The following is a 27158-nucleotide window of genomic DNA, read 5'->3' on the forward strand; positions in this document are numbered from 1 at the left end:
TTGCCTTTTGCTTCATCTGTATCCAATTTCCCATGGGCCTTGACTTTCAAAACGGCCACTTCTTTGGGGAGTAGGAGGGCATCCATTAGCTCCTTAATTGCAGTGCTGTGTTTGACTGGTGTACCGGCGGTGGTAAGAAATCCTCTTGTCTTCCAAATTAGGCCGAAGTCATGTGCCACACCCAGAGCATATCTTGAATCTGTATAGATGTTGGCACGTTTTCCTTCGGAAATTTTGCATGCTGAAGTCAGAGCCTGTAATTCAGCTTCTTGCGCAGACATTGTTGGCGGTAAGGATGATGATTTGATAACTTCATCTGTTGTGGTTACGGCATATCCTGTACGATATTTTCCTTCTTCATCAGCATATCTTGAGCTGTCCACAAACAGGGTAAAATCCGGATCTGGTAATGGATTCTCATGCACAGTTGGTAAGTGCACTGTTTCCATTTTCATCTGTTCAAAACAGTCATGAGGTGTTTCTGGGTCATAATCATTCTTTATGACCAGATCTTGAAATTCTTTTTCCAGGAAATGGCGTGGCCATGCTTCTAGAAGGTCAGTTGTTGGGTATTTGGCAATACCATTTTCCTGTAGCTGTTCTTCATTCATGGTGGCCCATAGTTTTGCCATGGGCCCAAGATCATTCCATGACCTTGTCTTCAACTTGGTAACAGGAATATGTGGGATAGCGGTATCTCAATGGCGGTAAAGGTAGTTAAGTTGTTGAGGTAGCTGGACCAAGACCATGCTATTGCCTTCAGAGTCACAATAGAAATCTTGTGCAGTGAGCTTTACATCGGTCCAGTGGTAAAGCTCATCTTCATAGCAAGGTTCAGGAGTAATGTTCGGCTTGTACCACATGGTACAGAAGGCGTAATCCGGGCCTTCACAAAGAGGTGTCTCATCTTCATAAAATGACAAATGTGGATGCATGACTTTCTTGATACATCCACAGAGCAGGTAAATGTAGGTTTCATCCGTGATAAATCCATAATCGATACCCCCCTCAGGGAGTGGAAGAAGAGTGGATGGATTAAGCACTTGACATCTTTGGATGGAAATGTTGTCAGGCAAAAGAAGATGACACTGCAGGCGCAGGTGTCTGGCTGGAGACACGTGTTTGAGCTGGACTTGGTTGATGATGGCAGAAATGTCATGAGGGGCCAAAACAACCAGAGGGTGGCCAAGGACCAGGTCTGAGGTTCTTTCTATGAGTTCTCTTGCAGCAAAAACAGCCCTGAGACAGGAGGGAGTCCCTCTGGCCACAATGTCCAGTTGACATGAGAAATATCCAATAGGCCTCTGGCGGCCTCTTAAGTCATTAGTTTGGGTGAGAACTCCTGTTGCATGGCCTTGTCTTTCAGAGACAAATAGTTTGAAAGGTTTGGAGTAGTCAGGTAGGCCCAAGGCAGGGGCAGAAGCAATGGCACGTTTTAGAGCATTGAAATTGTCCAGAGCTTCATTGGTCAGACAGAATGGGTCAGACTTAAGGGCATCATAAAGAGGTTGCATAAGCAGAGAGGCTTCTGGGATCCATGCTCTGCAGTAGGAAATGAGGCCTAGGAAGGCATGAAGAGACTTTGAAGTCCTTGGAGGTGGAATGTCTAGAACAGCTCTCACCCGGTCCCGGGTTAGATGTCTGGTACCTTGAGATAGGCAATGTCCAAGGAAAATCACTGAAGATTGGCAGAATTGCAGCTTGGTGAGTGAAGCTTTGCATCCCTGTTCTGCCAAATAGGAAAGAAGACTAATTGAACACCTTTCAGTAGTAGGTATATCATCTCCACAGAGCAGTAGATCATCCACATACTGAAGCAAGACAACTTCTGAGTGCTCAGCTTGCCATGGGTCAAGGATGGTACCCATGGCCTTTGCGAATTGACTTGGAGAATTTTGTGCCCCTTGGGGCATGACAGTCCAGGTATACTGTTGCATCTCATGAGTGAAAGCAAACAGGTATTGACAGGATGGGTCCAGTGGGACACTGAAAAAGGCATTGGCCAGGTCAATGACTGTGAAGAATTTTGCAGATGGTGGGACTCCAGAGAGCAGAGTATGGGGATTTGGTACAAGAGGGGTATCCAGGACGGTAGCTTCATTGACAGCACGGAGATCCTGGACCATCCTGTACTTCTCTGGCTCACCCTTTGGAGCTTTCTTTTTCACAGGAAATAATGGGGTGTTGCATTCAGATTTACATTTTACCAGGGCACCCTTCTCTAAGAGTGCCTTGATATGGATAGAAATGGCAGCAGACTGTGCTGGTTTTAAGGGATATTGTGGTTTTCTTGGTAACTTAGCTCCTGGAATGAGCTTTACCACCACAGGGGGAACATTTAGGTGACCTATGTCCTCTGGGCCTGAGGACCATAACTTGGCGGGCACCTGTGTTTTTAATTCCTCAGGGAAATTAGACTTTAATTCTGCTGCTTCTTCACGGGGCTTTTCTAAATGCAGCATCAGAGGCAGGGAACACAGGGCTGAGGTGTCTACCTGCCCGTCTGGGGTGAAAGTGATGGATGCTTGCAGGCGTGAGAGGACATCAGCACCTAACAGGTTAATTGGGCATGTGGAGGATACCACAAAGCGAGCGAGCAGGCTAGAACCAACTCGTAGTGGAGTTGTTAGAGGGCTATGTCTCGGCTGGCCATCCACTCCAACACAAGAGACATCGATATTTGACAGAAAAGATGGGTCTGGCAGGTCTTGTTCTCGCAGAACACTACGGGCTGCACCTGTGTCAACAAGGAATGTGGTAGGGTGGCCTTCAATGGGCAAAGTCACTGTGGCAAGTGGCCCCCCTTTATCCCCTGTAGACACTGCCATAACAGGGGTCACAGACACAGGCTTGCCAATTTCCTATTCATCGGGTTCCTCAACTATTGGAACCCCTTTTTCGGCCTTAGTGGCCGGGGCGGGCCTGGATGGCTTTCTTGGTTCTCTTTTGGGTTCCGGGCAATCATTTTTAAAATGACCTTTAGCTTTGCAATTAAAACAGAAACCATCCTCTGGTCTGGTGCCTCTGGGAACAGGGGTACTGCGTGATACCATAAGAGGAGCAGAGCTTGGCCTCCTGGGGGTCTGGGTAGATTCTAGGCCCCTAGCAACTAAAAGCAGAGTATCCAGGGGAACAACCTTATATTCAGGGCGTGCAGCAATAATTCCCTTGCGTATGGAGTCTTTAACACCTTGGACGAACGCACCGGACAGCATTTGTGAATGAATCTTGTCAGTAAGATCAAATCCCAAATCTGTGAACATTTGATACAGTCTTGCATGGAACCTTTCCACTGATTCTCCTTTATCTTGAATAACATCAGTAAGGCCAGCAGCCTGATCTGCAAGTTTGTCTTTAGCCCATTCTCTTAATTGGGTGCAAAAGGTTACCCCGGAGGGGTAATCAACATCACTGGAAAGCAGATCTGTACTGAGGTGACGGGCCATGCTCGGCCAATATGCATCCCCTGCTTTAATAGCACAAATGCTCAGCAAATCACGCCATGCGGCGGAATAGGTCTTTTGAATTTGAACTATCCCTCGGTAAAAAGGCATAGGCTGTTTTTCTGGGTCAGGGAGCGATTTCATTAATGCGCTAGCTTGAGTGGGGTTAAAGGCAACATACTTAGGAGGGGTCCGTTCTCCCCGACCCTTGTGTCCAAAGGGATCATCGATAGAACGATGAGTTGAGGCTCCTGCAGCGGCTCCTGCAGCCTCCAATGAGTCCTGGGATAACCTATCCTCTTCTCCCTCATCTAATTCTATGATCTGAGCTCTCTTACGTGCAGGGCCCGAGTAAGGTGACAGGACCGGGGGATGAGAGGGGGTCCCAGATGCAGGGGTGGCTAGCGGATCATAACCAGATAGGTAGTCACCGGGAATTACCGGCATCAGGGCTGTACTGGGGGCCGCCATATTGGTGGCCGGAAAAGGTACTGCATTAGGGTTAAGGGAAGAAGTGGCGGCCATGTTGGATGTGGGCACATCCGGGGCAGACTGTGCCGGACTGGGCATGACCGGAACCTGGGGAGTGGCTTGGGGAAGGGGTAGTGGATATCCGGGATAGGGCAGGGTCATGGGATATGGGAAGGGGTAGGGCCAGGCTGGGGAGGGGAAGGAGGTGGGGTATTGAACTGGGGTGGAGATGGGAGGGGACGGAGAGGGATTGGTAGGGGTGGGTGTAGAGGGAGGAGCCGGGGCAAGGGTGGAAGAGGTGGTTAGCTGGGCGGATGAAGAGGGGAGGGGGTCCTTAACGGAGAGAGAGTGTAGGGAAGGAATGGCAGATGAAATATTAGGGGGAGGTACAGCAGGTAGCGTAGGGATGGATGAGGATGATGGGAATGTTAGAGACGGGGAAGGGGAAAAGAAAGATCCATCAGAATTCAGGACCGGGCAGACAGGGGAGGTGGCGGGATGGGTGTTAGGAGGATTGGGAGTGGGGAACATAGTCAGCTGGCTATCACCTATTGCTGACTGAACCTTGGGGATAGACATCCCCTGGGCGCCACTTTGGGGCGCTGGCTGAGGGTAAACCCCAGTAACACAATTATTATGATACACAAACAATTTCACACCTTTGTGATTTATTTCTTCCTCAACCCAACCTTCTAGCTGAATAGCCTTCGCTACTCTGTACCATGCTTCAGCAGTCTTTAATAAACCATTATCTGTAAGCTTGCCTTTCATTTCTGCCAGTAACTTGCGCCAACTTTCTGGTTGCAATCTTCCACCCGTTGGTACAGTAATTTTACATACTTTTGCAATCTTTTCAACACCTTTAACCATCTCCTCACCCTCTCTGTTTTCTACCAAATCACACGCTAACCAGCCCTTATTGGGCTTGCTTAAATCCTGCCCCATAATCCCTTTACCCCTATACCAGCGTCCTAGATATAGAGAGAGGGAAGGAAAACGGAACAAGAACGTCTACAATGCTCGACTGCCACCCGAGAACCGTAAGGCTTTTTCAGGTGCGTCTTCCCAAAACGTAGACTAGTCACTGAATCCGCCTACCCGGGGTGGTAGACACGGATTGGAGCGAGGTGAGAAGTGTGTGACCAATCACTTCTCCTTTAAGAGGAATGGGAGTGGATAGTATAATAATATAGGAAGTACAGAAAAGATGAAAGGTAAGGAAAATCCTTAGAAACAGACACAGGAGTTCATGAGACTCCTATTAAACAAACAAGACAACAATACAGTTGAAATACAGTGCATGCATCACAGTTCAAATGAAATCAACAGTAATTCCTTTCCTTTACTCGTGTGCTTACTCCAAAGTCACCTCCCTCAATCCCGTAGTATCTTACTACCAACGGCCAAGGATAACAGCTAACACCGGTCCGAAATCCATATGCCTCCCTCGTCACAGCAGCCCACTCGTAGTGTCTGCGCTACCCTCACCCTTGTAGTGCCCCTATAAAGACCCACTTTATAAGTCCCACTACTCCGTGGTGATGAAGACAGCAATGCCTGCCCGAATTCACACACCACCAAATAAAAATTGGAATGGCTCCAGCTCAGCGCTCAAAGCTGGAGGGTACCACCACTCTGCAAGCAGAGTAACGTGCACAGAGAAGCTAGCTAGGCTATCAAAGTGACACAAGAAGGATCCCCAGGAAACTATGAGTCTACACAATCTCCACAGATCCAACACACCTCTTTTTCCCTACAGCCCCAGCCACGAGGCTCCTAAAAGAGTTAAACAGGAAAAGATGACCCCCAGGAACACATCCACAGGTCAACCCCCCTTTTTCCCTACAACCACAGCACCGTGGTTCCTAAAAGGGGTAAAACAGGCAACAGAAGACCTAGGCAAATCCCCTCAGGTCCACCCCCCTTTATCCCAAAAGAGGTAAAATACAAACAGATAGACAGACACACTGAAGACCCAGGCAAATCCCCTCAGGTCCACCCCCCCTTTATCCCAAAAGGGGAAACAGGCAAACAATTCAAACACACCCAGGCAACAGATAGACTAAAATGCAGGTAAATAAGTGAGTAACGAGGCACCGGGCAAGATATTACCTGTCTTTGATGTCCTCCCGGGAAGCAGTCACAGACACGTGGACGGGTCAATCAAAGGGGCCGGAACATACCGGTGGCTCTGCAGAAGTCTCTACCGTGTACCTGGAGGTGATCAATCTCCTTTCCTTCCCCCCGGATTCCTCCGTCCACCCTTGTCTTCCTTAGGACGGCTCACCGGCCGGACATAGCCCGATGCCCCACGTTGGGCGCCAAGTTGTTATGGTACTTTTTAAAAGTAAACCAAAATGTTTAAATGTCTATCTGTTCCTGTCCAAATCAATAAAATTAAATTGCGTATATACGCTGAAGTAATTAAGTCTGACACACAAGGTTCAGGTTAAAATAACTTCGAGAAAGTTTATTGGCAAGTGAAGTAAAAGCGGGCGCGCAGGCCCTTTTAAGAGGCATTTTGCGTCATCATTGATTATTAGAATATCAGCAAATAAACATCATCAATTGGATTAATTGTTAAGTGTCGGGGTTAGTGTCTTACCTATTGGTTCAAAAAATTAAGAGGTTAGTCCCGTGTCCACCCACCGGAGGTGGGATTATTCTGGACACGGGTGGGGATAAGGGGGTCCTGAGCGTCATTTTACACGGTCAATGATATCAAGCTTCATGTCCAGGTGCAAGGTCTCTTATGAATAGAACATTTCATTACTACTGTGTTCTCGTGGCCTTCAAACTATACTATCTTACAAGTCCTAAGGAGTAGCCGGCAAGTCTTAAGGAGTAGCCAGCACCTCCTGGTACTTGTCCTTGCAGGAAACACAGTCTTTGTCTACTGTACTAATTGGGTTGAGAAGTTCAGTCACGTAAGGTAGTTTTAAAATGAACGAGTTAAGTCATGAGGACAAAATGGAGGATTGAAGACGTCAGGTTAGGAGGACAAAATGGAGGAAGAAGTCAGGTTAGGAGGACAAAATGGAGGAAGAAGTCACAGTATATTATTAAAATGGAGTTAGTACAATAATTCAATACAAGTACAATAAAAGATTTTAATAATCCCACATCACCACAACCGACTTGTTCCTTTGTACTATCCTACGCTTATACTGGAACCTTACTCCATATACGGCTATTTGCCCCTAACAGACATACATATATATATATATATGTGTGTGTGTGTGTGTATGTATGTATTCCGTATTATTTATATATATATATATATATATAAAATGAAGAGAGGAAAACTCTCAAAAGCTTGTCTTTAAAATATTATGTTAGTCCAATAAAAAAGGTGTCATTGCATACTGCAATATTATTTGAGGGTTTTATCTTCCAGCAAGTTTTTACGTTTGGATTCACACTTTGACTTATATTTGAACTTTCTTTTGCTCTTTATTTGTTTGGCCATATATATATATTATAACACAACAGTTTTTATCATTTCTGCCGCTACATTTATCCCCCCTGTTTGACTTATCTCTGCTGTGCATGTATATGTATTTAGAATGTGCGCGCACCCCTTCATGTTCTCTGTAAAATGACAGAATCAAGTTATTGTAGTTGATTTGTTCTTGAAAACCAGTCCAAAAAAAAACTTTACTGCCAAACAAAGTAATTTGTTATATTCTATTATGATGTAGTAGTTAAGTCATATTTTGCTTACTAAATACACAAATAAGCAGGGCATCCCGTGCACGAGTAAGCTCTTTAATCCTTTAAAGGCCAATTAAATCACGCAAAAGCCTGTTTATCGAATATTTTCAGCTCCATGGTTTTGCAACAAGATCTTTAAATCAGCATTTTTGCATTACATGCCATAGCATACCCACCATAGGTGAATTTCTTCTCGCCAGAGTTACATTTTTTTACTTGCCAGTGGCTTGTGAAACATTTTAAACATATATACATGTTATTTATTTTTACATTTATGTTGCTTATATATTTTAAGAAGGATTTACGAGGATGAACTGACAGCTATTCTGTCATTTTCAAGTATAGCATAACTTTACTATGCTGGGCAGTTGGAGAGGGATGAAGAGAGAGAAATGAATGTTGCCTTTGTGCCCTCCGTCGCCCTCACTGCTTCTGATTAGATGAATAAACACGATCATGGAATTTGTTCTGCCCGAGAAAGGCGTCTGAAGTAGTTAGCTGCAGACTGTCAGATGTAAAGGATTTTTTCGCCTGTGTGAGCTGTGAGACGAAACTAAATGCATCAGTTGTGCCCTGCTCTTCAACACTTATCCCGTGTAATCACTGCTCAGCCATTAATCATTCTACACTTGACTACTTGTCCTTTTAAAAGTCAGCCACAAATACACATCATTTTTTTTTTTCTGTTCCTAATTTTTAAGCATTAATAAACATGTAGATTCTGTTTTCTAACTATTTAGTCTGATACACTGTCCCATCTAATGCTGCTAGTGGTACCACTTGTTTACATCTGGCAGAAGTCATTCCAGGACATGTGTCAACATGTTTGTAGTGGCTGTGTGATTCACTAGCAGTTGGAAACTCACTAGTCACCCTTAGCCAGAAATAGATGTTGTAATCTGCTAACAGACTGTTGCCCTGCTCCTATCGGATGTATTATAGGTGTGTGGTTATGCCAGTATCTATATGAAGGTTCGCTATTTTGGACTCTAGTATTTTATTGATTGCAAACTTGCAAAAGAAAATACATACAAATACATTTCTGCGGGAAATGGATAGAAAACTGTTGTTCGCTGTGTGAAACCGGGATATCATTACCTTTTATACTGTACAGGAGCTTTACCATTGTTTTCCAACACTGTATGGTTGGTTTGTCTGTGGATAGGGTAATGTGTATGAAGGTGTAACACAGGGCAGAGTGTTAGTTGAGCAGGTAATCCAGCCCTTGGCATCTTTCCATTCCCATTCTTTTCATAATCACTAATTTGGAAAAATTAAACATCTCCGTTCTAGCCACCACTTTTCTACATTAAAGGATCACTATAGTGTCAGGAAAACAAACCCGTTTTCCTGACACTATGTCATCCTTGGGGGACCCTCACCTTCAGGGTCCCCCTCCCATGGCGCTGAAGGGGTTAAAACCCCTTCAGCTGCTTACTTTAATCCAGTGCTGGTGACCTCTCCTCCCCCGCCGCCGTCAGCTCCCGAGTGGAGCGGAATGCGCGCATTCAAACAGTCCATAGGAAAGCATTTCTCAATGCTTTCCTATGGACGTTCTGCACGCATTTCGCATCCAGCGTCGCAGATGCGCCTCTAGTGGCTGTCAGGAAGACAGCCACTAGAGGTTGGATTTAAACCTGCAATGTAAACATAGCAGTTTCTCTGAGGGACCTGGCAACCAGACCACTTCATTGAGCTGAAGTGGTCTGGGTGACTATTATAGTGTCCCTATAACCTACATTTTGCAATTTGGATTTGACAGGTTACTTAATAAAACATTGTTTTTGGTTGGTGTAACCCTTGCAAGTACAGTATCCCCATTAAAATAAATAAATAAAGAGAGCAAGAAAAAAATAGAAGCCTGTTAACATGTGCTGAGAAGTTCTCTCTGCAACTTAACCTGCCTTTGGTGACATCACTTCCCCTTGCTGCAGGGGAAGGTATGTCCCAAAACTGGGCTGAGGAAGGAGGGGGGCTGTGTTGCCATTGGTTGTCTGCTGCCACTATGCCATACATGCGGATGGTGGATGCCTTACAAGCACAGACTCCAAGGTACCATAACTACTTCAAATCACTGAACTGTTCATGGTGCTTGGATTAACTCTTTCAATCTCTACAATTTAAAGTTTAGTGATTAATCTTGAAAAATTATTTAATTGTATCCTTAATTAAATATTAATTGGGGTTTTATCAATACTGCTTTCCTTTTGAAAAAAAGCCACCTAATATACAGCTCTTGAAATAAAAATGAGTCTACTCCAGTTGTCTTGTGTGTATGGCAGCAACTCCATTATAGTGTCTGTTGAATTTCAACACAGGCACCTTATTCTCCTTAATAAGTTACTGATTGGGTGGTCACCTGAACCAAATCTTATTTAATGAGGAAAAATAAAAAGCACTGCAGTGTTCAGCACTTTCCTCTTGCAATAGAACCTGCTGGATAGCAAAAACAGTGTTCGCAGTAAATAGGTATCAAAATAACCATTGACCTTAAGATTTGAAAAGTAGGATTCAGGCTTTACTAGCAGTGGGATAAATTGAGCGTCAGGTTGCTTCCATTCTTAAAATTTAAAAGACTGTGGTTTATGAGAACAAAGTAAAGCAGCAGACATTGGGAAAAACAAAGCTATTCACCAGAAGCGGGCAAAGCGGGCAAAATTACTCTCCACTGACCAGGGTGACCGGCAACTCATTAAAATTTCACAGAAGGATGACATCTTGGGGTGAAGTTCTTGGCTAGGATGGTTTAAAAAAATGGCTACTAGGGCCATGGATGAAGTTGTGCAAAACCTAGAAAATAAAACCTTCATTAAAGCGGCACTGTCATGTCGAATCCAGTTTTTTTATTTTTTTTTTTTAAACCCCCCTCCCGCCTCCACTACATCCAATTGACCCCTTAGTCACCCCCAAATGCCCCTAAGCCCACCAGATTACCTATTTATTAATCTGTTTTTTCTGCCCCGATCTATATTCAGGGCACCGCCATCTTTGTGTGGGAAGGTGAAGTCCCTGTGGGACACGTCCTCTGCCCACACTAGATAGCCTATGAGATTCCCGCACATGCCCAGTGAAACACCTGGACATGCGAACGGGAATTTCATCCATTCATCCATCAGACAGACGAATGAATGAATAGAAAAATCAGACGAACAAACAAACACTGAATATCACTGTTAGTTTGTTCGTTCAGTTTATTACAAGGAGGGAGCTACCGGCACTCAGCTCCCTCCTTGTAATATGTAAAGACAGAAGCGGCAGGGAGCAGTGCTCGCCACCACTTCATAAGCCCCCCAGGTCCCCCCCCTCACTCTATGGGGGTCAATATGACCCCCATAATAGTATAAAGGAGAATAAAATCTCCCCAATGCCCCTACTTGCTATACCGCGAGTAGGGGCATGTCCACTAAACAGTGAGCAGCTCACTGTAAAATAAAATCCCTACTATCCGGCCACCACCCCTGCGCGGCAGGTGGGGGCCATAAATTACAATGGGGGGACGGGGACCTACTGTCCTCCCCCACTCCCACAGCCCCCACCCTTGAGCGGCGGGTGGGGGCCATAATGATAATGAGGGGGGGACCTACTGTCCTCCTCCCCACCCCTGGGCGGCGGGTGGGGGCCATAAAGATAACGAGGGGGGGACACCTACTGTCCTCCCCCCCGGCCCCCACCCCATGGCGGCGGGTGGGGGCCATAATGATAATGGGGAGAGGGGGGGGACCTACTGTCCTCCCCCCCCCCCCCACCCCTGGGCGGCGGGTGGGGGCCATAATGATAATGGGGGGAGGGGAGGGGGACCTACTGTCCTCTCCCCCCCCCCCACCCCTGGGCGGCGGGTGGGGGCCATAAAGCTAACGAGGGGAGGGGGGACCTACTGTCCTCTCCCCCCCCCCCACCCCTGGGCGGCTGGTGGGGGCCATAATGATAATGAAGGGGGACACCTACTGTCCTCCCCCCCGGCCCCCACCCCATGGCGGCGGGTGGGGGCCATAATGATAATGAAGGGGGGGGGACCTACTGTCCTCCCCCCCCACCCCTGGACGGCGGGTGGGGGGCCATAAAGATAACGAGGGGGGGACCTACTATCCTCCCCCTCTCCGGCCCCCATCCCTGGGTGGCAGATGGGGGCCATAATGATAATGAGTGGGGACGACGACACCTACTGTCCTCCCCCCCCACCCCCACCACTAGGCGGCGGGTGGGGGCCCTAAATCAAATAAACCCCCCCCCTCCACCAAAGGTGACTAGGGGTCCCCAAGCCTCTAGTCACCCACCCCCCACCCAAATAAAAAAGCCTCTACCTACTCCCTCACCCTAAAAAATAGTGAGGGGGGAATAAAATTACTACCCTGTAAAGTAAAATTAAACTTACCATTCAACGTCTTCTTTTTTCTAAAATATTCATTTTTCAGCCCCAAAAAAGGCCAAATAAAAATCCATTATACCTGTCGAACTTAAAATAAAATAAAAAATCTGAGTGCAAAAAAAAAAAACCTGACGAAAAAGAAAAAACCAGAGCGCATAAAAAATAATCCATCTTCACCCATGGAGGGCTCCGCGCAGACTGAGCTCCGCAGGGCAATGAATAGGATTGGAGTTTCATTCACTCGAATGAAATTGCGATCCGAACAAAGTGCCGAATTGCATTCTAAAAGAAACGAACATACAGTTCTCATTCAGTTAGAAAGCAATTCGGCAGTTTCGGCTAAAATGACAGGAAGCATCGTGGGAACAGGGAGGAAAGGTAAGGATCATGGGAAAATTGCTCTGACCAGCGGAAATGAAGCACACTTTGCTCCTCCGCTGGTCAGAGCTGGTCAAGCGGAGGAATCCTCCATAAGGCAAAGAGTCCCTACTTTGTTTTATGATTTTAAAGAAAACTAAAGAAGAACAGATCCTGAGAGAGGGGGAGAAGATGAAGAGATTGAGGAAAGGTAAGTTTGGCATGACCGTGCCGCTTTAATGAGAAGCAAGACATATTCTGTTGAGTTGAGTGAGGGTTACAAAGGACCATAAGGATTAAACTGTAGAGGACCGGAGTAAAGTCATCTTCTCTAATGAGTCAAATTTTCTGCTTTACCAAACACCTAGTCATGTAATGGTAAGACTGAGACCTGGAGAGACCTTCAAGTCTTGCACTCACTGTGAAATTTGGTGGAGGGCCAGTTTTGATATGGTGGTGCTTTAACAAGGCTGGAAATGGAAGGATTCGTCTTTGTGAACGACACCATGAATCAAGCTATGTATGAGGTTATCTTGGAAGAAGACTTGCCTCCTATTGCTCTGATAATCTTCCTCGACTCTGAGAATTGGTTTATCCAGCAGGGCAATGCACTATGGCATGGATGGAGGACTACCAGATCAAGACCCTGTCGTGGCCAGCCCAATTTACAGAACTGAAACTCATTGAAAAATTCTGGAATGTGATGAAGAGGAAGATGGATGGTCACAAGCCATCAAACAAATTCAAGCTGACATGAAGTCAGCCAACAGCAATGTGAAAGACCGGTGTAGAGCACGGCAAGACTCATGGAAAATTATGAAAAATCCTGGTTATACCACCAAATATTGTTTTTTTGTTTTTTTTAAACTCATCCCAAGTTAAAACAATAGGATTGTGCTGTATGTAATATGAACATTTTTTTTGTGTGCATTTTCCCCAAGTCTGGAAACACTGCATCTTTTCTGTTATTTTGACCATTTAAATACATTCTCAAAATGACAGTATTTTTATTCCGAATTTGGAGTAAATGTTGTCAGTAGTTAATGACGTTTGTATGTGTGTGTATGTATGTTAAACATGCATTGCTTCTTTATATAGAATAGCTTGTGAAAATATCAGTGCTAACTATTTTTTATTTGTTTAATTTTGTACAGAACCCCTTTATTTCAATAATTGAATGGCAGAGGCTGAGTGCTTTGCTTTACCCTGCCATGCTAATTGTGATTGTTGTCAGAGACAATTTGCTAAATTACTCTGCAGGAGAGCTGACATTTCGGCTGCTAAACACTGGCATTTTAAGTAGCTTTTCGTTGTTGCTTCCCTAATTCTTCTATAAATGTGCTTTGTATTCTGACCTGTCAACATCTTTTGTGTGCTTTTTTTTTTCTGTTTTGTTTAGTTTACCGGTATGCCATATTTCCTGATGCATTGTGGGAAATGACCTGTTACACTTGGCACCTAACAATAGGTGAGCAGAGCTCAGTACGTCCTCACAGTTAAGGGTTATTCACTAAAGTGAATTTCAAATTTATGTTGACCCTGTCAGAGTACTTCACTAAAGGAGGAATTGTGAAGAATTATGAGGGGAATTACACGTTTTTTTGCCAAATTGTAGAAAATATATATTTGTATGTATGTGTACACACTTGGAAACCTGACCATTACCCCAACAGAGACTTTTATGCCATTGCATTCTAAATATAGAAACAATATGTATTTACCCCTCCTCCCCCTTTGCAGCTATAACAGCTTCCACTATTATGATAAGGCTTTCCACAAGGCTTTCCATCCACTAGAGCATTTGTGAGGTTAGGCACTGATGTTGGACAAGAAGGCCTGGCTCGCAATCTCTTTTCCAGTTCATCCCAAAGGTTTTCAATGGAGTTGAGGTCAGGGCTCTGTGCGGGTCAGTCATGTTCTTCCACACCAGACTCGTCTACTCATGTCTTTATCGACCTTGCCTTGTGCACTGGGTCACAGTCATGCTGGAAAAGAAAATGGCTGTGGTGAAACCGACCTCGCCACGTGTCCTTGGAGGGGGCTGATTGCCCGCCTCTTGCCTTTGGACTATGGACCAGACTTTATGGGAATGTGATACCCCAGATAGCCATACCATGGAGCCTATTCATATAATGAAAGACTATGGGAAAGACTTTAGCTCCATGGCAATTGTACTGTGTGAGTAGGATCTGCGCGCTATTCGGTAGTTTTGTGCGTGCAGATCCCAGCTATCTGGGGATAGGTGAAATGTCTGTGTGTTATGTGTAAATGTGACTTTATGTATTTTAAAGTGTTTTATGTCGTTTTGCAACCATGTGGTTAATGAGTCTGCCTTTAGTCCTGGGTAATTGGATTACTTCTCCAATTAACTCCAGGGCAGAAGGGAGGAAACCCGGGTGAATTGTGGGGATGTTTTTCTGCCAGCCAGAAAGGAACAAAAGATACTTTTAGTAACTTTTGAACCCCTGGTCGGATTCATGCCATTTTTTAATATGTTGTTCCCCTGAATGGATTGATTGTGGATATGTATTTTTATGTGAATGTGATGTATGGTTTTAAAGTTATGAAAGTTGTGTAAAAGTATATTTTACACTGTATGCATAATGGGATTATGTGTCACACTAAGGGGAGGGGATGTGTGGGAGGTAACATCTATGTCATTGGTTCTTTTATGCCTCCCCATGGGTGTGGCCTGTATGTGTGAGTTGGAAATAAAAGCCAGGCTGGATGAGCCAGTCCAGAGTTCCTGTTTTACCCTCAAAGTGAAGTGTCGTCTCATTATTGGGGGGAAGGATTTATTGCATGCTGTTCCAGTTGACTGCTAGGAGTACAAGCCTATTCATATGGTTCCTATTCAATGGTCTACAGCATTCATATGCTTGGGAGAATTTAAAAGGTTTCTCGGATTCGGTGATTGTGGTGTCTGCCAGAGTGCTTGTAGTCCTCAGGAAGCACTAGGAGCATCCATTAACGGAGGTACTAAGTCGGGGTGCCAGGTGATCCGTTACAATGGCCTTACGCAAACTATTCCCACAAAGTTGAAGAATAGCATTGTCCAAAATGTCTTGGTTTGCTGAAGCATTACGATTTCCCTTCACTGGAAAGAGGCTTAGCCCAACTACTGAAAATCAGCCCCATACCCATTATCCTTCCTCCACCAAATTTTACAGTTGGCACAATTCAGTCAGGCAGGTAATGTTCTGGCATCTGCCAAGCCCAGACTCTTTCATCATACTGCCAAACAAAGAAGCGGGAGTCGTCAGTCCACAGAACACTTTTCCACTGCTCCAGAGTCTAGTGACTCTATCCGACACTTAAGATTGTACTTAGTGATATGGGGCTTGCATACAGCTGTTCAGCCGTGAAAACCCATTCCATGAATCGCTTGTGCTGATATTAAAGCCAATGGAAGTTTTGAACTCTTCAGCTATAGAATCATTAGAGCGTTGGCGACTTTTTTTTTTTTATGCACCATGCTCCTCCATACCTGGTGACCCCGCTTTGTGACTTCACGTGGTCTTCTGCTTCGCGGACGAGTTGCTGCTGTTCCTAAGCACTTCCACTTTCCAATAATACCACTTGCAGTTGACTGTGGAATATCTTGCAGGATGAAATTTCACAAACTGACTTATTACAATGGCGGTATCCTACCACAGTACCATGCTTGAATTCACTGAGCTCTTCAGAATGACCATTATTATTTTTTTTACATTTTAAATGTTTGTAAAGGCCAACTGTGTTTGTAGATGCTTGATTTTTTTAATACCTGTGGCAATGGGACTGATTGAAACACCGGAGATCATTATTTAAGAGGAGTCTCCCTTTGTCTGTATAGTGTATATACTGTTTGTCACAGTTAATTCCTCATGTTAACATTTTTGTTCCTATATACTTGTTTAGGTATTATACAGTGTTACTACATATATTTGAGCCCGTGAGATTAAGATGGAAGAATTTGAATGTTGTTTCTCTTTCTCTTTTAGACTCATGTTGATGGACAACTCTTTCTCATCAAACATCTTCTGATCCTCCGTGAGCAAATTGCTCCTTTTCACACTGAATTCACCATTAAAGAAATTTCCTTGGACCTCAAGCGAACAAGAGGTATTACTGAATGGTGGCTGATGGAGCTGTATAGGGTTAGCCTGTCTCGCTCTGGTCATCTACCTGACATTTCTTTGGAATTATTTCATGTTCACCTGCAATACAATGCATGAAGATACACTATCTGTGCATGCTTGCTAATTTAATCTAAAGAGCTACAGCTTTAAAAGGATGGATCACCAGCAATAATTACATTTTAAAATTGTGTACTTTATTCACATTACTTCTTATTCCTTTTAATTGCCTTAGATTCAGGTTTTGCTGCTTAGATAGCAAACCTTAATAAGGAACAGCGCAAACAAAGATTTTACACTGTTACTTATTAATGACCTGTCTTTTCAAACAAATATGAGGATTTAGTTACATCATATGGTCATACCGTCTTTAGCGCACCACTAGTTCACAGTACTCCAATATTGGTGGGTCCTACACTAATTTTAACATGGTAGATAAACATGCTGCAATACTTACTGCTTCCAGAAACTCTTCTAACCTAGCAAAACCGGTCTGCTTGGCAAGTCTGCGTTTTCTAATTATATATTTGTGTCCACATTACATTGTTGTGCATAAATAAAGATACCTGGTGAACCGTTAGATTTACAATAGTTTAGAAAATGGATCTCTTGATGCCAAAGCAACATGTGTTTTTGAGATGGGGATATTATAAGTTAGCACATAAGTGTTTAGATTCAATGAGAATGATTCATAGTTCCAATCCTATGAACCATACTTACAGATCAGTTGTGACAAAACTGCCTCTTTTTTTTTTCTTCTTAATCCTTAGCTACACAAAACGTGCTCAGTTAGTATCACAAAATAAATGGCATATTCATTATAATACAATTCATAAAGCATGTTTGTAAAGGGTTACTCCAGCCTCCCTCAGCCTGATTCTCCTCCCTCAGCCTGATTCTCCTCCTTTGATGTCACTCCCTCTTGCCAGAGTCAAGTCAGGGAGGACAAACTGAGGGCAGTACATGGATGACACAGATGGATGAAGCTGTGCCGCCATTGGCTTTCTTGTGTGCTGTGCATGTTGGTGTTAGATGCCAATTTTGCACAGAATTAAACTCTTGTTTCGGGATGACTAAAGGTGCCCAATGTTGCTGTCAGAGATGCAAACAGCAGTGAAATTAATCTCTGTATATGCAGGACACAGACTTCAGGCACCATAACCCCTTCAAGTCACCGAAGTGGTCATGGTGCTTGGAGTAACAGTTTAAATAGTATGTTGATATTGTTAAAGGGATTCTATGGTGCCAGGAAAACAAAGCTGTTTTCCAGGCACTATAGGTACCTACAGTGCCCTCTCCCCCCCCCCCCCCCCCCCCCCAGCAGCGCTAAAGGGGTTAAAATGCCTTCAGTCACTTACCTGAATCCAGCGGTGATGTCCCTCATCGCTGGGTCAGGCTCTGCCCACGCTCCTCTTCCGCTGGCTGATGTCTGAGATCTAATGCGTATGCTCGGCAAAGGCCACACTCGCATTAGGATTTCCCCATAGGAAAGCCTTAATGCTTTCCTATAGGGATCCCGGTGACACTGGAAGTCCTCATGCGATGCATGAGGATGTCCAGCATCATAAGACGACCAAAAGTCGTCTAAGCACCCTGAAGTCCCTCATGTGGCTGACTGGTAGACAGCCACTAGAGGAGTTTACCCTAGCAGGTAATTATTGCAGTTTCTCATAAAATGCAATAATTACCACTGTATGACTAAGGGACATGGGGCATAGCAACCAGACCATTTCACTGAGCTGAAGTGGCCTGTCTGCCTACAGTCTCCCTTTAATGAGGCCATACCCTCTTACTTGATGTTTGGAGACTTCAGAGCTCCTGATTCTGTAAAGAAATCTCTATCCCTAATGCTGTATTAATAAGAATATGATGTGTATACTGGCTTGGTACATTTATATTGTTGCATGCTGTGCATTAAATAGTGCACTTGAAAAGCCGTAGGTCTGTCAATGTACACTGAAAGAAAAGTAGCCCGTATGTAAATAGCTGTGAATGCTTTTTGTGCATGCAATACGAACTAATTGTGTGAAGTCTCTGTCCTAGCATTATCACTCGTAATGTACAGTGTATTGGCAGAAATGTTCCTCTTTACTAACAAAATGTTTTTGTTTTTAATCCATTGATAGATTGCTGCTAAAGACCAGGGCAGTCTTGCTACTTCACCTTTAAAAAAAAAAAAAAAATATATATATATATATATATATATATATATATATATATATATATTTATTTGTGGAAAATGATATGTATACTAACTAATTTTGGGAATTTTTTGTTTTGTCTATAAAGTTATAGAATTCAAAGTCTACAATTCCTGTTTCTCTTAAAAGAGCGGATAATATATGTAGATTTGTTCTTGCACAGGGTAAATTAGTTAACTGCTTTCTTGCATGTGTATACAAACTACCAGCAACCACAACTAAGCTTTCACTTTTCTCATCACACTCTCTTTCTGCTCAACAAATATCTGGGTGTTTTAACAATAACTATCAGTCTCATTGCATTTGAACATATCTGAAACCAAAGTAGTAATACTTGTGTTTGTGGTCAGTAAGTAAATATGTCCTTTCTGGTGTTTTTAGTTGACTGACAGGAGAAATTTCTCAGATATTTGCCAAATGAGTAAATTTCTGTGTCAGCCAACATATAATGAAATATGAAATACATAAAGGTAAGTGATTTGAACTTCACTCGTAACATGGTAAGTAATCATACCTATGATGACTGGCTTTCTGTTGTGATAGTGTTACAATTTTATATATTTACCACATTCTAACCCCAAACCACTAATGGAAAGTTGTTGTTTTTTTTGAGAGTGGCATCATAGCTACACCCTCATTTTATATTATTTATTGTTGTGCATTGTAATGCTCTTTTTCATGTATGCTTTTTTACCAGAATGTGTCTGGCAATGCAGATATTGTACATTTCCAGACAGCATTTAAAGCAGATTTTTTATTATTTATTTACTTACTTATTTATTGAGGGGAGGGAGTAAGAGGCGGGGAGGGGGGTGTTGTTTCTGACCATATGGCTTTTTTCCTCTTTCCCCAATGTGTTATATTATTTTCTCTACGTATTATTCAGGTAAAGTAGACACTGCTCCATATGTAGCTGTCCCACTAAAACTCCATGCCCTAAATATAAAACGAAATGATTTCATATTGGACAGACCCTCCACCATTGCCAGTACTTCCTACATGGAACTTCATGATTAGTTGTCCTCATACAGCTCTCAAGTTATACAGTACAGGCAGCTATTTAACTTTCTAAGAGTATTCGGAAGATGACAATTTTAAAGGGACTCTATAGTCACCATATAAAAGCAAGAAAGACAGGTCCCCCAGCCTTCCTTCTTGCTTTTATATGAACTTTAATTTATAAAAAATAATTTTCGGAGAGTTTTTATATTCAAAACTTACCTCCGTTCCAGCGCCGAGCTCCCCGCTAGGCCGCGCCCCCTTTTTCGTCAAAATGACGAAATCGCGGGGCCCAATGGGACGGCTTCGCGCTGCACCAATCGCGTTCTTCATAGAGCGGCATTGAATGCCGCCCTATGAAGAACCAGAGCGCTTTACCGCGCATGTGCGCGGAATGCGCGTTCGCGAGCTGAGCTGTCTGACTGACAGCTCAGCTCGCTTTCTAAAATTATCAATAATAATTATCAATATAATTTAGGGCCCCCACCCGCCCTGTGCGGCGGGTGGGGGCCCTAAAATTATCAATGAGGGGGGGGACCTACTGTCCCCCCCCCGGCCCCCACCCCTGTGCGGCGGGTGGGGGCCCTACAATTATCAATAAGGGGGGGACCTACTGTCCCCCCCCGGCCCCAACCCCTGTGCGGCGGGTGGGGGCCCTACAATTATCAATAAGGGGGGGGACCTACTGTCCCCCCCCTCGGCCCCCACCCCTGTGCGGCGGGTGGGGGCCCTACAATTATCAATAAGGGGGGGACCTACTGTCCCCCCCCGGCCCCAACCCCTGTGCGGCGGGTGGGGGCCCTAAAATTATCAATGAGGGGGGGGACCTACTGTCCCCCCCCCCGGCCCCCACCCCTGAGCGGCGGGTGGGGGCCCTACAATTATCAATAAGGGGGGGACCTACTGTCCCCCCCCGGCCCCAACCCCTGTGCGGCGGGTGGGGGCCCTAAAATTATCAATGAGGGGGGGGGACCTACTGCCCCCCCCCCGGCCCCCACCCCTGAGCGGCGGGTGGGGGCCCTAAAATGATCAGTAAGGGGGGGGGACCTACTGTCCCCCCCCGGCCCCCACCCCTGAGTGGCGGGTGGGGGCCCTAAAATTATCAATAAGGGGGGGGGACCTACTGTCCCCCCCCGGGCCCCCACCCCTGAGCGGCGGGTGGGGGCCCTAAAATTATCAATAAGGGGGGGGACCTATTGTCCCCCCCGGCCCCCACCCCTGAGCGGTGGGTGGGGGCCCTAAATACAAAGGGGGGGGGGACCCTAGTTAACCCTCCCCCCCCCCCCCCCAAAAAAAAAATATCTCCCTACCTACCCCCCTCACCCTAAAAATAATGAGGGGGGACCATTAACTAAAAACCTGTAAAAAAAATGAGATAAAATCAACTTACCATTCGATGTTTTCTTTCTTCTAAAATCTTCTTTCTTCAGCCCCAAAAAAGGCCAAATAAAAATCCATAATAACCGACGCAATTAAAAAAAAAAAAAAAAAAAAACGAGCGCAAAAAAAAATTATCCATCTTCACCCATGGAGGGCTCCGCGCAGACTGAGCTCCGCAGGGCGGGGGAAGGCTTATAAAGCCTTGCCCCGCCCTGCAATTAGGCTAAGAACACTCTGATTGGTGGGTTTAAGCCAATCAGAGTGCTCTTTGTCATTTTACAAGCGTGGGAAAGTTCTTTGGAATTTTCCCACGCTTGTAAAATGACACAGAGCATTGTGATTGGATGGATTTCAAGCCATCCAATCACAGTGCTCTTTGTCATTTTACAAGCGTGGGAAAGTTCTTTGGAATTTTCCCACGCTTGTAAAATGACACAGAGCACTGTGATTGGATGGATTTCAAGCCATCCAATCACAGTGCTCTTTGTCATTTTACAAGCGTGGGAAAGTTCTTTGGAATTTTCCCACGCTTGTAAAATGACACAGAGCAATGTGATTGGATGGCTTGAAATCCATCCAATCACAGTGCTCTGTGTCATTTTACAAGCGTGGGAAAATTCCAAAGAACTTTCCCACGCTTGTAAAATGACAAAGAGCACTGTGATTGGATGGATTTCAAGCCATCCAATCACATTGCTCTGTGTCATTTTACAAGCGTGGGAAAATTCCAAAGAACTTTCCCACGCTTGTAAAATGACAAAGAGCACTCTGATTGGCTTAAACCCACCAATCAGAGTGTTCTTAGCCTAATTGCAGGGCGGGGCAAGGCTTTATAAGCCTTCCCCCGCCCTGCGGAGCTTAGTCTGCGCGGAGCCCTCCATGGGTGAAAATTGATTATTTTTTTTTGCGCTCGTTTTTTTTTTTTTTTTTTTTTAATTGCGTCGGTTATTATGGATTTTTATTTGGCCTTTTTTGGGGCTGAAGAAAGAAGATTTTAGAAGAAAGAAAACATCGAATGGTAAGTTGTTTTTATCTCATTTTTTTACAGGTTTTTAGTTAATGGTCCCCCCTCATTATTTTTAGGGTGAGGGGGGTAGGTAGGGAGATATTTTTTTGGGGGGGGGGGGGGGGAGAGGGTTAATTTTAGGGCCCCCACCCACCGCTCAGGGCGGGGGGGCCGGGGGGGGGCAGTAGGTCCCCCCCCTTATTGTGAATTTTAGGGCCCCCACCCGCCGCACAGGGGTGGGGGCCGGGGGGGGGACAGTAGGTCCCCCCCCTTATTGTGAATTTTAGTGCCCCCACCCGCCGCACAGGGGTGGGGGCCGGGGGGGCAGTATGTGCCACCCTTATTTTTAGGGCCCCCACTCACCGCTCAGGGGTGGGGGCCGGGGGGGGGGGGAGAAGAGTAGGTCCGTCCCCCCCACCCCCCCCCTTCAACCACTATTGTGGCCGGACAGCATCCCTGTGGGTTCGGGCTTCAGCTGTCAGCTGAAGCCACGCCCACAGCAGTGCTGACAGGCTGTCAGCACACAAAGCGCGTTCACAGTGCTTTGTGTGCTGATAGCCCGTCTGATGCATTCACCCAGAATGCATCGGACGAGAGGCCTTTTTAGGGCCTCTGAACTCGGAAGTCCCTCTGGTGGCCGTCTGATTGACTGCAACAAGAGGTGTTCCAAGCTTCCAATGTAAACACTGCATTTTCTCAGAAAATACAGTGCTTACAAGAAAAAGGCTCCGGGTAGCTGTAGCACTCACCTAAACAACCTCATTAAGCTGAAGTTGTTCAGGTGACTATAGTGTCCCTTTAAATAAATCTTTTATTTGCAGTAATTACTTGGTAAATACTTGAACATGTGACAGAGGAAAACAAAAACACAACTTATTGGCTCAGTTATAGTGATGTCCCGAGCAGTTCGCCGAGAACCGTTCGCCGGCGAACATAGCGTGTTCGCGGTCACGAACACGCGCGCTGTTCGGTCCGCCCCCTATTCGTCATGGAGATGGGAGGGTCTGGGAGGGAGGGTCTGCTGCTGATTGGCTGGAATGTGTCTGCTGACTGTGAGGTACAGGGTCAAAGTTTACTCAATGATGACGAATAGGGGGCGGACCGAACACGCTATGTTTGCCACCGCGAACACGCTATGTTTGCCGGCGAACGGTTCCTGGCAAACTGTTCGGGACATCACTACTCAGTTAATAGAATGAATTTAATATGAAAAAAGACAGATCCCTTCTAATAATGCTATACAGTATAAATCCCCATGTGCCACTTTCATACTAATATCATTGGAACCAATTAATTTGCCAGGAAATTGACTTTTCCCTCAAGCCATCCTTTTAATTGAGAATCGTTCAAAACACTTCAGTCAGCCTAGGTGAAACATGCTATATATCATATGAGAGCAATTTAGAACCAACGTAAATAAATCCCAATGACGCGCAATCTAAGGATTCAATTGGGTATCCCAAATTGTAGGGTGACCTACAACGTAACACTACAAGGGACAACAAAAATAAAAACATTCTGTAGAACTTCTAGTCTTTAATCGAACTGGGATGACATTTTAGTCATGTGATTTATTCACTATGCTCTTAATTATAGCAAGTTAAAATCTGAATGGCAACATTTAGATGTAAAATAGCCAATTTGTGACTGCAGTTAATAAAGGTGGATAATCCATTCAGTGTTCAAAGTAACAATAGTGCCTTAATCAGGAAATCTGATCACTGGCTATGGAGCCCTGGATAATAACATCTTGATTCAAGTATTGAAATAATTATAAATATTTTTGCTTTATTTAAATTATTATTATTTATTTCCTTTTTCTTTTACTTAGTCATTCCCATAGGTGTGCATTACATATTTCACAGTACTTTGCAATGACGACCGTTCAAAGTGAATTGACGATCACAAGTACGCACCAGTGGGATTTGGATTCCGTGTTGGATCTAGGAGATACAATTTTATTTTCTCTCCTTCAGGGTTTCTGATACTTCTTTAGTGGGTGTATGTGCAATTCTGATTAAAATCCTCCTTATTTCTTTATTAACAAAGCTGAGCTTAGTTGAATGAGAGCCAGCTATAATAAATTGGTGTTGGCTGCATTTAAAGTGGACATTTTATAATGCTTCAGAGTTAGCAATTTATCATGACACCAAATGTGAAACTATGAAAAGTTTGGTAAAAGATAGTGCCACAAGATGACTCACAGTTATAAGAATCAGCAATTCACCCCCAATCATTATTTATATTGTAACATATGTTGAGTACACTGAATAATTGAAAGGAATTCACAAACCCTCTTTTTAAATAATTGTAGTATGGTTTCTAATAACAAATAATAATGAAACGTTAAATCCGCTGAAGAGGCTCGTGGGTTTGTCACGGAATAGAAGACTTAAATGGTTCCTCCAAGCCTTTTTTTACAATATTTTTCTTTTTTTGCTTTTTTAATTTGCTGTATAATGCTCTATTGGGTACTTGTCACCGCCTTCCCCTAAACTTTTTTTTTTTTTTTTTTTTAATACAAAAACCATGTTAAAGTCATAACTTTACTTTAATCCTGCTCTGGGTAACGTTCTCCCCAATCCTTCCATGCCCCACCTGTGTTGTCACACTGCATCACTGCTTCCCTCTCCGTGGTACAATAAAATAATTCTCATAAAAGCATTTGGTTGGACTAGTCTTACAGACTCTGAGCCAAGGATCGGAGGGAGGGAGTGTGGAGTGTACAAAAAATAAGGAGTTTTAGAAGGCTGGGAGCTATCGCATGAGAAAGGAAGGGGACACATTTTACTATGAACAGTCAGTCTTCTACTTTGCAGGCGAACTCACAGCTCTTCCTTTAATGGTGGAAGCTAATTAGGTCCGTTGCCAGTGCACAATGTGTGCTAACAATAGTCTTATTTTTTTTGCATAGGATTCACATTAGGCAGTGCTGAATAGAGTTCCAGGCTGCCTAAGTCACATATGCTGGGGGTGGAACTAGACCTTGGCACAAAATTGCAGAAAAATCTTTATAGGCCGTGTTTCAAACTTAAGTCCTAAAAGCAGAGGTGGTCATAAAGCATGGAGTAGCCCTTTAAGAATTACACCGTGAATATTATAAAGTAGTTGAGGGATTAAAGTGACATTTAGCATCCAAAATATGTGAACAATGACCAGAGTAAAAGCATGGTCGAGAAGCAAGTGTTCTGCAACTTCTCCATAGGGTGCAACTTTTCACATTTAAAAAATTAATAAATGTCTTTACACTTTAAATATATTTAATCATATTTCACACACAATAAATTGTTTCTTTAAACAGTAATCTTTCACTATGAAAAAAAATATATATAGTATTGCTTATATTATTCTTTAAATGTTTAAAAAAAAAAAAAAAACATTTCTGCCAATATACAAATATTTGTATTTCTCCAGTGTCTGTTCATAACTGTTTCTTTAATTACAACATATGATAGAAGCAAACTATTGTATTTAAATGTCTTGCAGTCTATGTAAAATCTTTCAAGTTGACTTTATTTATGGACCTAGTCCGCATATATACTTTGTAAGATACACTTGTTAATATCCTGGCAGACTGCTTTGTGAAGTTGGTGTTTAGCACATACACTATACTGTTATGGTGAGTTTTAAAGCTTGCTGAAACCCCTCTTTAGAGCATTGTTGGTCAAATCTATATATTCCTCCCCCTACGGCCACTCTGTGTAGATGTGTACAGCAGTATTTGATTATCTTCACCACGTAAATTTTACTCACCATAGTTATTTTTAATTCCATTTTCATAGAATTTTTTTCATTTGCATGAAACCTGTTATGAGAAATACCTTTTTAAATGCCTTAATAATTTAATAACGGTTAATCTATGATATCAACTATGTTCTAGACTCGCTTGATTAACAAGTATATCAGACGTGACCGTTTTATCATAGATTTTGCTCTCCAGCACATTGGCACTTGGCATGGGGGAAATATAGAGAAGGTAATGGTTTGGTTCAAATGTTCTACTCCATCCAATTTCCCCCCTACAGATGCTGCATTTAAAATTCTTGATCCTAGGACTGTTCCCAAGTTTTTCAGGTTAAACAGCAATAACGCCATTCTGGAATTTCTACTGCAGGTAACTTATAGATCAGTGTTTAATAACAGCTTACACACTTTCCCATCTTTGACTGGTATTTAATATTAAATGGCTTTATTGACTTCAGGGAACTCCTGAAATAAAGGAACATTACATTGACTCCAAGAAGGATGTCGACCGTTACCTCAAGGCAGCGTGTGAGCAATTCATTCAGCAGCAGAGCAAAATATTTGTGGAACCTTTAGAAGATTTCTTGGCAAAGGTAGATTATATTCTGTGCCTTATATTTTCTTATCCCATTATCAAGAATGCTGTGAAATCTTTGCGCTAAGACAAATTTACATCTCTTCCTGGTTTAATGAATTGGGAGTATTTTTTCCATTTTTTTTCTCTTTGATAAGCTGAGCATACTTTAATGGTTGTGTGTTGGCTTCTGTGAGCACTAGGGGGCAGTGTGCTGCTTTACTCAGTGGATAATGAAAAGTTCTGGATGGTATGTAAATAGATTCTATGCCACTGCTAACTTCTTTGATTTGGCAGGATGGTTTTGTTTGACCGACATGTCAAGGGGAAGACATACAGAGATCAGTTAAGCATTTACAGGGTCCTGGGACAAACAACTTGTCTTGCTTATATCTACCTTGCCTTCCATCTCCTTCTCCCACTGTTGTTTCTATATGCCCCTTCCCTACCATTTTAATTTTCCTCCCTATCATTTAACTTCAATAATTTCTTCTGCTTCCTTAAACCTTGGTGTGCCCTTACTGTTTTATTCAGACTTTAGTACCCTACTCTATTGCCATATAACTGTCTCGGCTCATTTTTACACATATCTTCTTATAAGAGGTTAGGGAACGCGACATAAAGAATAGTAAGGGGTTAAATAATGAGGTAATCATTACTTTATTTAACGGTCTCCTGCTCAATCATATCACTATCTCCCCACTATGTAAGTTTTCATTCACCATATCCTTCTTTGTGATATATGGAACCAGGTGATGAGGAAGCACAAGGGGGTAAAATAATGG

The 27158-nt window shown here is 43.7% G+C and overlaps 1 protein-coding gene across 1 annotated transcript in view; it reads left to right on the top strand.

The window, feature by feature from the left end:
* The window catches only part of COG3 (component of oligomeric golgi complex 3), an 82190-nt gene that overhangs the window by 40164 nt on the left and 14868 nt on the right, over window positions 1-27158 (top strand). The window contains exons 17-19 of the mRNA XM_063444713.1: window positions 16335-16455; window positions 26081-26169; window positions 26258-26392. Of these exons, the coding sequence (XP_063300783.1) occupies window positions 16335-16455; window positions 26081-26169; window positions 26258-26392 (345 nt within the window). The remainder of the gene's footprint in view (window positions 1-16334; window positions 16456-26080; window positions 26170-26257; window positions 26393-27158) is intronic.

The sequence above is a fragment of the Pelobates fuscus genome, chromosome 1, assembly GCF_036172605.1.
Source record: "Pelobates fuscus isolate aPelFus1 chromosome 1, aPelFus1.pri, whole genome shotgun sequence".
Lineage (NCBI taxonomy): Eukaryota > Metazoa > Chordata > Amphibia > Anura > Pelobatidae > Pelobates > Pelobates fuscus.